The sequence below is a fragment of the Strix aluco genome, chromosome 21, assembly GCF_031877795.1.
Source record: "Strix aluco isolate bStrAlu1 chromosome 21, bStrAlu1.hap1, whole genome shotgun sequence".
NCBI classification, from domain to species: Eukaryota; Metazoa; Chordata; class Aves; order Strigiformes; family Strigidae; genus Strix; species Strix aluco.
Genome location: NC_133951.1, coordinates 5,509,901 through 5,523,580, shown reverse-complemented (window position 1 = coordinate 5,523,580; position 13,680 = coordinate 5,509,901). Strand labels below are relative to the sequence as shown.

Here is a 13,680-nt window from a genome sequence, read left to right as displayed (position 1 = left end):
ACCCCACAGGCACAGCCTCCCAGTGAGTATGAGGATGAGCTGAGCAGGGTTTTTAGCCATTCAAACAATCAGAAAAGTGCTCAGAAGTGAACACTAGGTGTATTTCAGAGGTATTCCCATTCCGAACTTCAACTGGTCTAAAAGACAGTTCCACTGGAGTAAAAATAGTATGTGTTGGTTCAAAAACTACTCAAAATATTGCAATAAAGACTTGTAAATAAGAAAGCAGTTGGACTTCTCTCCCAACCTGCTATCCTACCTTATATCACAAATATGGGATATAAAGCTTATTCACAGACCAAACAAGGGGCTACACTGCCAAAATAGTTGTTCTAGTTAGCCTGTTTCTTGGACTACTCTTTCTACCTCCCTCTACACACAAAAAAAAGGGTACAGTTAAAACTTTGTGAGAACTACATTTCTCTTTTCCTGAAGTGCTTGGTTGTACTGTATAGAGTGTGAAACCAGGAATGAATTTGCCTTCAACCCTGACCTGAATTTGGACCTGAGCACAACACAACAGGTTAGAACCAACCCTCCTGCCTGAGACTTTTCTTATTAGAGATTTACTGTCAGGGATCCAAAGAATCCTAAATTAACCTTAATATTTATAATGTGCTTCAAAGGAGATGGAGCAGAGCAGCCACATAGCAAAGGTGGCTGTATAGCAAGAAGGCTCCTCGCAGAAGATATCGTAATTGACGGCACAGTAATTGGAACAAAGTGATGGCTTCTTGATAGAAGGACAGCTTCTGGGTAAGTAGTGGTGGTGTTTTGTTACTAATTAGATTATATTTTATAGAAGAGACATCCCAGAATTTAAAGTCACCTCAGTTCCTTTTGATGCTTTCTTTGTCTGTGTAGTAGTCTTGTGTAAATGAGCATGTGTTCTCATGGCAGTCAGGGCTGGTGGGAGATGTGTGATCCTGGCTGCTTGGGATGTCCTGCATGGAGAGACTCTCTTTCCAGCTGGTTATAGTTTCCCCAAACTTTACTCAGGGTGAAATTTTTCAGGAAAGATTGTGCATCAAACTGAAGAAATTCAGGGCAAAATTTGTCCAAAAGCTATTTGAAAAATTTCAGAAGTGTGAACTTTGGGGATGGGAGCTAATGGGGACAGAACAGGAGGTTTGGCCAAGTAACAGCCCCAGGGCCACAGATTTCCTATTTTTATGAAAATTCACCCACATTCAGGTGACTTTATAAGCCTTAATATAATTGTGGGTTACTGTTGCCCAGCCTGCCCTTGCTGCCTCCTGACACATAGGCCAACCCAGAACCATGTGCTTTCCCTCTCTTTCTCCCACTAGACTGGATGGATCAAGGAAGGCAATCAAGGCACCCAGAAATGAGTGGAGGTTTCCTATCTGTCCTGTGCTTTCACAGAGCCACAGTTGAGCCTACACAGCACAGGAAGACAAAGAGGTCTGCTTTGCATGCACAACATCTAAAACTTGGCTTGCAGGGAATCAGTGAAAATTGTGGTCAGAGTGGGACAGGAGAGGAACTGGGATGAATTGGACAAAGCTATTGGGAACTGGATGGTATCTAAGCTGGGAACAGGCATGAGAAAAATAGGGGAGGATTCGAAGATGAAGCTGGGATTGTATTTTACTGAGGTTTATTAAAAAAAATAAAATTGAAGTGATTCCCCATGATTACACATAGCTCTAAATCAATCAGGGAATAGCAACCTAAAGTAGTTGTGCAGCCTGAGGATCCATTACATGATTGCAGATAACTTTTCTTGTGGCCACATTTCATTCACTGAACAGAACAGACCTTCTCTAGGGACAATCCAGGACACTGAAGGGACACTGTTGCCTTTAGAGCCCTAACTTAAATTCAGAAGCTGTTTCAGGCATGGAGCAGGAAAGAGATACTGGCTGATGTTGGATGGGGTCATGGGCAGAATGCTGCCTGGAAGTTCAGTGTCTGTGTCTCCTTCTCAGTCTATCACATCAACAACATGATTATCTTTTTCTGGATTTATTCCTGAATTTTCAACTGTAATTAACCAAGCTACATGCCTGAACATGAAGAGTTACTGCCAGCTCCTCATTCATACATGGGATGACTCTGCCCTCCAGGAGCCATCCTGTGAAGTCTCTGCTCCTAGCCAGGGTCTTTCTGCTTCTTCAAATCAAACAACAACAAAAGGAGCACTGGTGGTTTTAGTCTGTTGATCTGCACAGCAGCCATCACCCCTTGATTATTCCAATGTGGGAAGGCCAGAGCATCTTCCCTTTCACAATGTTGTGACTGTCTCTTGTATTAGAGTTGCCACTCAACTTCCATGGTGGAATATTTGCCAGTGACCAACTGCCAATCTTGTGTGCTTTGTGAAAGTGTCTGAGTCACATAGCTCACCAAGCGACACACTTGCTGACCTAGAAAGCTGCATGGACCAGAGTAGTCCTCTTCTTGTTAAAGGCCAATAAGAAGGTGGAAAAACCTGAATGCTGGACTTGATCAGTCAGAGGAGATCTGAGTCTGTGATACAGGTATGCTCAGTGCATGTGATACAGGAGTCAGCACAGGAGCAGCAGATTGGTTAGTAGGGTCAAAGAAACTTTCAGGAGCTTTCAGGTGCTAGTGTGGGAAGAGCTGACCCTCACTGTCTTGAAAACATGGCCCAGTTATTCTTTTACTTCCCACTACAGCTTGGAATAGAAACCTCTGTGCACTGTCCTTGGAGGACTCTGCAAATGAAACAGTGCTAGATAGGTCAGCTCCTGGCAGATCAGTGTACAGCACAAATCCTGCAGAAGCACAGACCCTCCTGTCTTCCAAGCACAGTGTTGGATCTACAAATCCCAAAGGCCTGACTGAGCCAAATGCTCCCCTGTTGCGCCATCACTGGTGGTGGTGGCAGGTGTGGTAATGACTAAGGTAGCCATACAAATCTATGCTGTTCTCACAACAACTCTTCTTCCAGGCTCCTTCAGTCTCTTACTGCTGTCACTAACACAGAAGATGACTGAAGTCATGGGTAAGGGTTATGTAATCCAAGGTCCGGTGTTTTGGGGGCATCCTGATGGAGCAGACCTGACAGCTGAAGTAGGAGAACCACTCCTTTCTGGGGAAACCTTTGGGATCTGGAGGGCCTGGGTAATCACAGCCAGCTAGAGAGAAAGTATGGTGCCTGGGACACTTTGTTGGTGGAAGCTTGAACAGTGCAGTTGTCATTCACCTTTTCAATACGCCAAAATTAGATGCCCAATTAAAAAAAAATTCTCTGGGCCTCCTCAGAGGACAACTGGTATTGGACACCTGTTGCAGCTTACACTGAGACATCTAACTTCCAGCTACTGAAGCAGGGACAGATGAATTCTGGCCTGAAAGGACTGAGGTATCTCCTGAGATTTGTTGCAGCCAAGCAGAATTTTGATCACTGCAGGCACCTCAGTCCGACACGTAACTCTACAAAATCCCTGAGCAGATCCAGCTCCTAAGGAGCTCTGAGACAGCAGTTTGGCACTAAATCTTCTGAAAGACCATTAAGTCAGTGCTGAGTTGATTTCTGACCTGAGGTAGTCTTGTGTCAAGCAAGAAGAGACAGCAAGAGGAGCAAAAAAAACCTTCCCAGTCATGTTTGGATAGTGAAATGGACACGTGATGTAAATCACCATGAGATTTGTCCTCCGCCCTCCACTAGATCCCCCTCTCCCACAGCAACCCTGTGTGGTTATTGCAGAGCTGAAGCACACTGCTCTTTTGGCAGATGCTGAGCTTTGTCGGCAACCCAAAGTTCAAATTAAAATAAACAAGAAGTGCTTCCCAAACCTATAAGCAGAAGAGTTGTTACCTGGCATTTTGACAAGGAAGGAGATGGGAGACTACATCGTATTCCCAGTCTGCTCCTGACTCACTCTGTGACTGGGGTGAGTCACTTCTGAAGGTCTCTCCTTCTAATGTCCTCTCTGTTCTGCAGGGTATGGTAATGCTGCTGAAGGCTCTTGCAAAGCTCCATTAATTATTAAATACCTTTAAGTGTGTAACTGCCTGGGAGGAAATGCCTGATGGAAACAGATCCCTTCTTCGTGTGCAGAAAACACTTCCAGGTTTGAAGTGAGCTTCAACTCACCAAAGATCTGACCAAGTTGTAGGTTTTGTCTATGAAAATATCTGCGAGAAAGGTGGTCTCCTGTTCAAAGAATTACTGTGGCAGTAAGACTTAGCATTAGCAGCCACATAGCATTTATTAAAGCAAGTAACATCGCCCAACTAGTCTCTCCTTGATAGTTTGTTCTAGTGATAGTTTATCTGGCTTCAGCTTTCATGAGCTGGTTCTTCTGATGCTGGATTAAAGAGCTTTTTAATACCCTACACTTTTCACTCCCTAAAAATGCTTATATCTAGTGATCAAGTCATCTGTCAGCCTCACAATATAAACTAAAATGTTGAGCTTCATAAAAAGTTTACATGTGAGGATCTTAGTTTTCCCAGATGGAGGTACTGCTGCTTTTCTATTGAATGTTTTCCATCCCTACAGCTCTGGTTCTGCTCTGTGCCAACACTGGAGGTGCTACCAGCACCCTGCTGTAGGAGTGACCTGTGACCTCAGGTGACCCCATACTACTATGCCCATCCCCAAGTCCTTCCAGATGAAGGTCTTTCATTCGACAGAGCCCCTACCCACAGCTGGTCTTGCCCTTTCTGTGCTCTGGGTCCTCACTGAGGATATCTGCTGGGTCACGGGGATCTGTTCAGCCTGCCCCTGTCCCACCAGGCAGATCTGCTGGAATAGCTCTGCACTGTGCACCGTTCCTCAGAGAGGTGAAGTGGGGCCTTCATCACCACACCTTCCCCCAGACAGCCATGCTACAGCTAGGTGTGTACCAGCAGAGAGCAGGGACCACTGCCTTCTGCCATGCAGCCTGAGGAGACCCAAGAACAGGGCACTGGCCTGAGCTGGGGTGGACCAGGTGCACACTCTCTTCCATGACATCCACCAAAACATCCCTTCAGTTGCACATGTGAAGTCATATGCTGCATTGCAGAGACCTCATCTGGGGTGGTGCCAGGCTGCCCAGGCCACTGGAGACACCGCTCTCAGCCACCACCAGAGATCCTGCAGATATTGCTTAGTGGGGCTAGTGAAGACAGCTTGAATGAAGGCTGGCTAACAAAGCATAAGCTCTTCACCAAAGTACTGAAATCAATTATTACAGGAATTGGAAACAGTGTTCTTTATTGTCCTTTGAGGTAAGAATTGGCTCCAGCTTCATCTCAGTCATCATTGGCTCTCAACACCACAAATCCTACTGTTCTCTTCAATACCTTTTATGGGAAACCGAAAAATTAGCTAATTCCCCATTGCTCCCTCCCCACTTATTAGTGCTACAAAGGATTGGGTAATTATGAATAGAACTGCCAGGCAAAATTAAACTTCTCCCTTAAAAATGCATTTTAATTAACTCTGCTGGGTTCACGTGTTTCTTAGGAAGTGCTGATTATGCCTTGCTGACTCTGAGCTCTGCTCTTATGGAGATAGGAGCCCCCAAGCACTAATCTGGCCAAAGGGTTACAAAAGGGCCTGGTCTTCCCACTGGACCTACCCTGGAAGATGATTGTCTTCTCTTGGTAGTAGTGGGGTGTTACCCCTCAAATCTTGTTTAATCTATTTAAGCTGAGCAGGAAAGCAACAGAAAGCTATGCCTGAGTGGGTGACGGTGATGTGTTAATGAAGGCAGCAGTGGGGCGTTAACCCTGTGATGTTATCTCAGCAGCACTCCTCTGAAGATCAGTGCCAGAGCTGCAAGGTGGCAGAGGAGGGACAGGGGCAGAGTCGTGCAACAACTGATATGAGGAGAGCTTCTCCCAAAGCCCTGCAGTATAGGGATGGGCTGCCACATGCTCCACGCTGGGAGGGAGTCACCACCCAGTGCCTGCCCTCCTTTCGTCCACTCCCATAGCTGTGCTGCAGAAGGGTGCTGATACCTCAACAATTTTTATTTCCAGCAATCCTTCCCAATTACTAGCTATCACATTTTTAATGTAAGCAAATCTGCATAATGCTGAAGGCAAATTAATATGAAAATGGAGATATAAAATTTGATGTTTCCTCCGCAAAAAAGCAAGAGAAAAACCCTGCCACATTTCCGAGCTAGACGTAGTAGTAAGAAACTCCAGACTCAGAGCTGGTGGCAATGAAAATACGGTTTCATCCTCTGTGGTAGTAGTGGGGGCTCTTTAGTGAGGAACACGCTCTGGCCTCCTTGGCACTTCTCACATCTCAGAATAATGACAGGGGAACTCCTGTGTGTGCAGCATTGCCAATAGCAAAAGCAAAGCTTCTGTTGAAGCCTACAGTGTTATGGGACATTTCACAAGTTCTGACTTTACAATACAAGGCTTTCTAGATGGAGAATGAATCATGGCTTATGAATGCAAAATTAAAGAAGGGCAACTTTAAAATAAAACCTTACAGGCTTGCATGACAAGATTTTACAGCAAATAGTAATGTCTTGCTTCTCCTCCTGCTATTTTCTGTCATGATGATGAAATGCAGTAAATAAATACGTAAAAATAATGACTCTTCCAGACCTTGTAGCATTCATTTTAATAGATGCTATTTAACTACACACAGAAATATAGATATCTACCTGCCAAACGCTGGTTACAAAGATTGGGAAGGCTGCCAAGAAAAAGGCCTTTTTTTTTTTTTTTTCCCAATAGATATCAAAAAGAAACAATTTATATGTTGAAATTGCCTTTATTTTTTAATCCATAAATATTTGTTACTGACAAAAGTGGAAAAATCCTTAAGACTCTAAATTTTACTAAACTGATAATATTTTTGTTTACAGTACATACAGAATGTGCTTTTACAGGTAAGTATAACAACGAGAATAATACAGAGAAAAAACAGTCAAATACTGCTCATCTTGAAGCCTGTTTAATGGTTAACCAAGAGTCTGTGCAAAGTTACAGATACAAATGTACTTCCTCTTCAGTACTACTGTATAATAAACATGGAATCCATAAACTGGGCTAAAGCACAAAAATATCCACTTAACCCCTCTTAGGAAATATTGTCCCCAAACTAAAAATATTACAGTAAGAAGTGTCTTTCTCAGAGCCAAGAAATTCTTGCTACAAAAATGTCTAACGGATTTGCAGACAGAAGGTCAGGAGCCATTACGAAGCACGTGGGCAGAGGGTCAGGGTGGCGCGACGCACGTCTCCCTGCAGCAGAGGTGGTGGGGATGGAGACCTCCTGGGCATCATGCGGTCATGGCAGAGACACGGGATGCCGCTTTGCTTGTTGCTGAGAGCAGAGATCTCTTTCAGATTTACACTAACATGCTCGAACAGGATCATCCAACTCTCCCCTTGCCCCTGGGCTGCCAGCGGGTGAAGTGTAGGTTGGTTTTCCCAGATGGGTTTTGGGCTCGGTGAGGGCACCTCCTTGACAGCCATGAAGCAGCTAAGAGAGGTTGGGAGTGATACCTCCTACCATTCACTTACGGACATACAACACAGAAGTGGCTGTTCTCTAAGAAGCAGCCCCAACACAAGCTTATTGCTAACAACACTTTTTATGAAAATATTTAAGCCCCTTTCTCATATATTTCCCCTACTAACTTTCCACTCCTCTGAAATATACTTGAACATGAAATCTCTGTGTTAAACATATTTCAGCAGAGACCCTCCTTCCAGCTTAAGCACTAAATCTGAAACAAAACTAAGACAAATTATTTCTCCATCACATGATGGCAAATTGATCACAAATTAGAACACTTACTTCAAATACAATTAAAGTTACCCTGTTTCATGATGATTTTGTTTGTTGTGGTGGAATAAGATGAAGACATCTTCCCGGCTACCAGAAACTACCGATCTCTTGCAAAAACTTGATGCCAGGCTCTTGCAGATTCCTGGTGGGAATGCTTCTGATTGATAAACACAAGAACAGAAATATGCATGCAGGAAGCCCAGGTTCATGGGACCAGCTTTACAGCCAGCCAGGCTAGTAAAACAGTAGAGAGAAATTAAATCTAGGCCAGGAAAGGAGGGCTTACTCCCAGGTAACTGTCCCTGTTTCTTCCCACCCACCCCCATCCCCAAGTAACAGATCATCATTTATAAAAGGAACATTAAAACATTGAAAAATATTTCATTTTTCCTTAAAACACAATTCACTGGCATTAGAAGACTTTTATGACAAAATTTCCATTCCATGTGGTGATCTGTGTGGTTCATTAAAAATAGTTTTCCACATTTCAAAGAGTGATTCAATATAGTTTGGAAGCTTAGATTGGTGCAGGGTCAGTCAGAACTTAATGATTGCATTTTACAGTACGTATGTATATATATGTGTGTTTGTGTGTATATACATATACATACATGTATCTGTATTAATGAGAGAGTTGTATAAAATCCAGTGCAGCTCACTATTACGCATTGCTGCTTGGGGAATGCAAGTAATTATCAGTTTGTAGGAAATAATATAAACTTTTCTACATCACCCTCCCTCAGTCCCTGCACATGCACTCTGGGAACTGGACACTCCACAGATGTGTGTTTCCACCTGTGGGTTGGAGAAAAAGACAGATCAATTCTTCAGAGTATATTAGATTAATCAAGGCAGATTATATTTTACTGTACAGAGGAATGTGACTGCTTCCTGCTTTTCTCCTGAGTGCAGAATGGTACGGTGACTCAGACATGAGAAGACAGCAGAAACGTCAAAGTGGAGGTAACAGCATCCCTTACAGCTGCTGCCTGCTAGGGACCCTGACCAGAAGGAGAGCCATGGGACATCTGGGAACTGCATCCCCCCACCCAGCACTCTCATTCTGGACAGACACTGGATTGCAACACATCAGACGTGATGTGGCAGGACAATGGTGACAAACAATATTAATAAAAATGCTTTGTTGTTCTACAGCGTCTGTTGTGAGAGGGTCTCAAAGCACTTCATAGACATTATGGTATGAACTCTCATAATGCCTCCGTGGAGTAGGAAAATTTTAGCATTATCATCACATATTGACCACGGGGAACCGAAGTGCTGGGGACCAGGCTGTGGATCATGACGCCCAGTCCTGGACCAAGTGTCCTTTCAGAGACAAACTCTCAGAATGAGGAATAAGGAAAAAAAATGACATAAGAACACCTATGCGTGCTGAAATGCCACTGCTTTAGCTACCAACCCATTCCAGCACACAAAGCAAGACATGGGAACACATGGTGCCCAGGAACAGATTGTGGTCATCCAGGGCATGGTGCCTTCCCAAAGAAATTTGCTGAAAATTTTCTGTGGTGGTGGCAGAGTCCCTGAAGAGTTTTGGCCCGGAAAGGCTTTTTGATGGTTCTTGTGGGACGTCTCTGCTTGAAACAGTTGAGTGTGTGAAAAAGACGAGGAAATGGGGCTAAGATTTCTTTGGAGGATTATTGCCCAGGACAAGTTAGCAGAGGGCCTGTGATATTTTTCAGTCAGAATAAGAGAAGGCTCTGAGGTCAAATGGCCTGGAGCACAGCACAACATCTGCACAGGCTACTTGGGTGAAAAATTTCCATATTTGCATCTGATCCAGCAGCTTCTTAGTTCACGAATGGAACATTTAGACGAACACTAGAGCTTGAGACAAATAGCTATGGAAATGGAAAGAGAGGAGTGTTCACCTACCCGTGGCCTCACATGGTCACCTCTGCTCCTCTGGCTCTGCCACAACTTCTGGAGACTCTAGGGTGGACTCTCCTCTCCTCTCCCACAGTGTTCACATCTCCCTGCTTGCAGAGGGGAATATCCTGGCTTTGCTTGGGCCAAGAGAGAACGGAAGAGCCCCAGAACCCCAGCAAGAACTGCCTCCTCATCAGCCATGTGTATTTCTCTTCTCTTCACAAGAGTCACAAACTTCAGTCTGTGGGAAGGTCAGCAAGGACAGTATTTTCACAGGGATTGCCTTCTGTGAAGAAATATCCAGTGACTGAGCTGAGGAGCTTGGAGGTAGTCAGGGGAGAGAAGTGTCCATCAAGGGAAGGGGTCAGGAGATGAGGTCTGAGCCTTTTCTCTCTCATCCCTCCCATGCCATGAACTGCCACCCTGATCCATAGACAATTCTGGTTGTTGCCCAGAATGATTTTGCCCAAGGCTGTGTAGTAATGACCATCTGAACCATGGAGACTGTTATTTATTCCTTCCCAGCTCAGTTTCCGTCAAACAAAGCCCCAGTACTTCTCACAGATGGAGTCCTTTCTGAACACAGTCTCCATCAGGCGGGGCAGAAGAAAGCTCATGAACTAGGACCAGCAGCCCCAGGACAGTCTGAGAAAGAGAAAGGCCACATGGCCACCCCCCTGAGGTCTACCTTGATATCCCACCAGGGAAAGACAGCATGCTCCTCCTGCCTACCCTGCACCAGAAAAACCTGGTGCTGCATCATAAGCCTCCACAAGACTCAAGCTCACAACAATCTACAATCATTGTGTGTTACAGGACCAACGTGTTGAGCTGGGAATGTCATTAAGGCCAGGAGGTGGGAGGTATTCAAGGAGAGGGAGAAGGGCAGAGCTAATTTAAATGAAGTTTAGTGAAGAGCCATGTAGGAAAAGACTCAGTGTAGGAATGTAGGGCATGAAAAGAGTAGCACTGTATGGGAATGCGTTTACAGCCTGAAGTCAGTCATCATTTCACCTGGAGGAGGGAGCATGCCTGCCGTTCAGATTGGCAGCATGGGTGTGTACGTGTGGTGGGACTTTGAGTGCACACCATGGATGGTGAGTACTGGAGAGTGTCCAGCACTAACAGTTACAGCACCGGGTCTGGCTGGCCTTCAAAACCTCTGAGACCCTTTCCTGGCCACAGAAGTATGTTCTAGTATGAGTTAGATCCACAGAATTTGATAGGAACAAAAATAAAAGGAAAAAAATAATAAAATCAAACCAAACCCAAAAAAACCAAAGCAAAGCCCAATCTGGCTAGAAAGCCAAAGATAAAACCCTCACAAATTCTGGACCCATGAGTCTACATTTTAAAGATTTTACAAATATACAGTATCTAATTAGCATTATATCAGATATACAACATGCCCATTTATTATAATTATGCTGGATATATAATTATTATGCATGAAATGTAACTGTCTTCATGGTTAGGATTAGTACTCAGTGGAATTGGAATTTGGAAGGTTTTCAGGGGGGCGGAGGGGGGTGTTACATGGAGAGTAAACCATGGAAAATTACCTACCTGCTTTTCGGTAGGCAGACACCCTCAGCTTTGTGCTTATGCTAAGGGCTAGGAAAAGATTTGCTACATATAGAGTTCTAGGTTGTAACTGAGAGGAGAAAATATGTTCAGAAACAGGGGAAGTGGACCAGTGGAAAATCCTATCAGGAAAATAAACTTCTGGGGAGATATCCAGGCTCAGTGAAATGGGTGGTAGCCTTGCCTTGCAGGGGTCTCAGTGGAGTCAGGGCTTCCCCCAGCACAGGTCAGCAGTGTGAAGCTGAACAATTTCTGATGCTTTAGGTTCAGCAGTGGCAAGAAGCTGGAGGAAGAGAAACCCTATTCCTCCTTTCTATTTACATGTTGGAGATGCCAAGATACTAGAATGAGTGGAGAAAAGGGTCTAACAAGCATTTCAGCATATTTGTGCTTATTGAACACATCAACCCCACTACTTCCTACACTGAGAGAGCAGGCGATTTGTAGGCACTATTATATTTTTATCTTATGAGTATATTTAATATAAACTAAAACTTTATTTCTCAGCCAGGCTATTCTTGTCCCTAGATCTGCCAGTCCCCTAGGAAAGTGTGCCCTTGAATTTGCTCCAAGGGTGAGGAAGAACAGATGGTGGCTGATATCGAGCGGTCTGGAGATGATGCTCAGAAGACAGAAGCTTACCTACTTGCTACAGAAAGGCCAAACATGAGGACTGGCATTAGGACTGAGAACAGGGCCCCTTTCTGCCAGGATGGGATGCTGTATTTCCTCCTCCCTGTCTTGGGCTGCATGAGACTGCTTCTACTTGTAGCAACTGAAAAGTCCTAAATTCATAGAAATGATGAGATAATGCAGATGAGCCCTTGGAAGGAGCCATCTACTACTATGGCTTTCTTCGACAGAAACTGATGCACATCAGGAAATTTCCTCTATTATCCCTCACAATCGTCTATTTTCTTGCTTGGGTTCTTCTTATGTCACTGATGAAGGAGTGGTTTTAAAAACAACGTGGATGGGACTGTCAGAAAAGTCTTTTCAGACACTGAGTTATTAGAGGTTATCTTGGCCTATAAGGCCACTGCAGTATGGGGTGCTGTGGCCACCCCAGTCCTTAATAAGTATCTACAATGCACGAGGTCATATCAAACAGTCACCTCTGTTTTGCTCGCTGTGCGGTAGTGATGGTGGTGTCCTGGAATATAATGCAGTTGTTCTACTGTGTTGTGCCGTCGGGAGGCGAATGCTTGGCGCTTGGCAGAGGTTGGGTTCATACCTAAAGTATTGTACAAGTTATTTGAGGCACTAGGATGGGAGTGCATTTTTGTCATCCTGTAGCGATCCAAGACGGGTGTTGATACAAAGACATCTGTGTGTGACAATGCCCGTGACATAGACTGCTCGGGGTACCCCGACCGCTCGGGGGAGAGCAGGGGGTCTTGGGAGTGGAGGCGTTCTGCAGACAGAAGCTGCTCATCTGAGAGGATCCGTTCATAGGACATGCTAAACTCCTCAGGCATGATCCTCTCAGGAGACAGCACTCTGTCCTGGGACATGGCCCTGATGGGACGGCGTGGCCTGTCCCTGTGGTTGGTCTGTTGAGACATTTTGATGACGTTGATAGGGAGTGTGCCTCGGGCTGCCAGGTCGGGCAGGTGTCTCCTCCTCATGTAGTATTCATCAGCCTCTTTGTCAGCTGTGGGAAAGGAAAGGGAACAGTTAGAAATATCATAGCGTTTTTCCACAGGGTGAAAAGGGGCTGTGTACAGCACACAGCCTTGGAGCAGCCTCCTGGTGAGACCTGGGGGACCATCTACCAGCATTTGGTCCTGGGAGTGGATGTCCATGTCAGAGAGATGCCAGTCCTGTGTGGGTTGTGTCGCCACAGGCTTATGACAGACAGAGAGAGTGATAATTGCATGCAGACAGTCCCTGTGCAATGCATCACACCTTCTTGCATCATGACACAACAGATTCCATATGCTGTAGAGTCCAGACCATGGTATTGCATGATTTACACAAAGAGTGAGTTATGGAGAAATTATCAAATGTCACCTTCACAATACACATGTAAAGAAAGCACAGGGAAGGTGAGATGAGGCAGGCAAATTCTACATTTGAGAAAACTCATACCTCATTTCTGGCCACAGATGTGGATATGATCTGGAATCCATGAGTGACCTCATTGCATTTTTAATAACTATTTTTGAATATTTGTAAATGTGATCACAAAGCAGGTTTGGTGGGCATGGCATGCGCTCTCTGAGACACTGAATCATTGCCTAAGGTTTTATTTTCCATTTTTTCAGGCACCTTGGTTGATATAATAGAATTTATCCCATGGAATGTTTCTGGCTCAGTTTGCTTCTTCTCTGTCTAAAATGAACTCTTTGTTGCTTGGAAACTCAGCACACACACACATACCCTCTTTCTGGTTTTCAAATGTCTCAGACTCAGAGAGGATGTTGTATACCACAGATTTATCCTTTAATCCTTTTATCAATTTA

General features: G+C 44.6%; 1 protein-coding gene across 3 annotated transcripts in view; it reads right to left on the bottom strand.

Annotated features, from left to right (window-relative positions):
• Window positions 1-6,698: 6,698 nt before the first annotated feature.
• Window positions 6,699-13,680, bottom strand: part of SHISA6 (shisa family member 6) — a 267,514-nt gene continuing 260,532 nt past the window's right edge. Inside the window, exons 6-7 of one of the 3 annotated variants that reach the window (XR_012626008.1) lie at window positions 9,638-12,869; window positions 6,699-8,536 (exon numbers count right to left, since the gene is read on the bottom strand). Coding sequence is in view for 1 of the 3 variants with exons in the window: in XM_074847536.1 (XP_074703637.1) it covers window positions 12,319-12,869 (551 nt within the window). In the remaining 2 variants the exon portion in view is untranslated. Of the gene's footprint in view, window positions 12,870-13,680 lie in introns of all 3 variants that reach the window. The other 2 variants (XR_012626009.1, XM_074847536.1) reach the window with 2 other exon arrangements.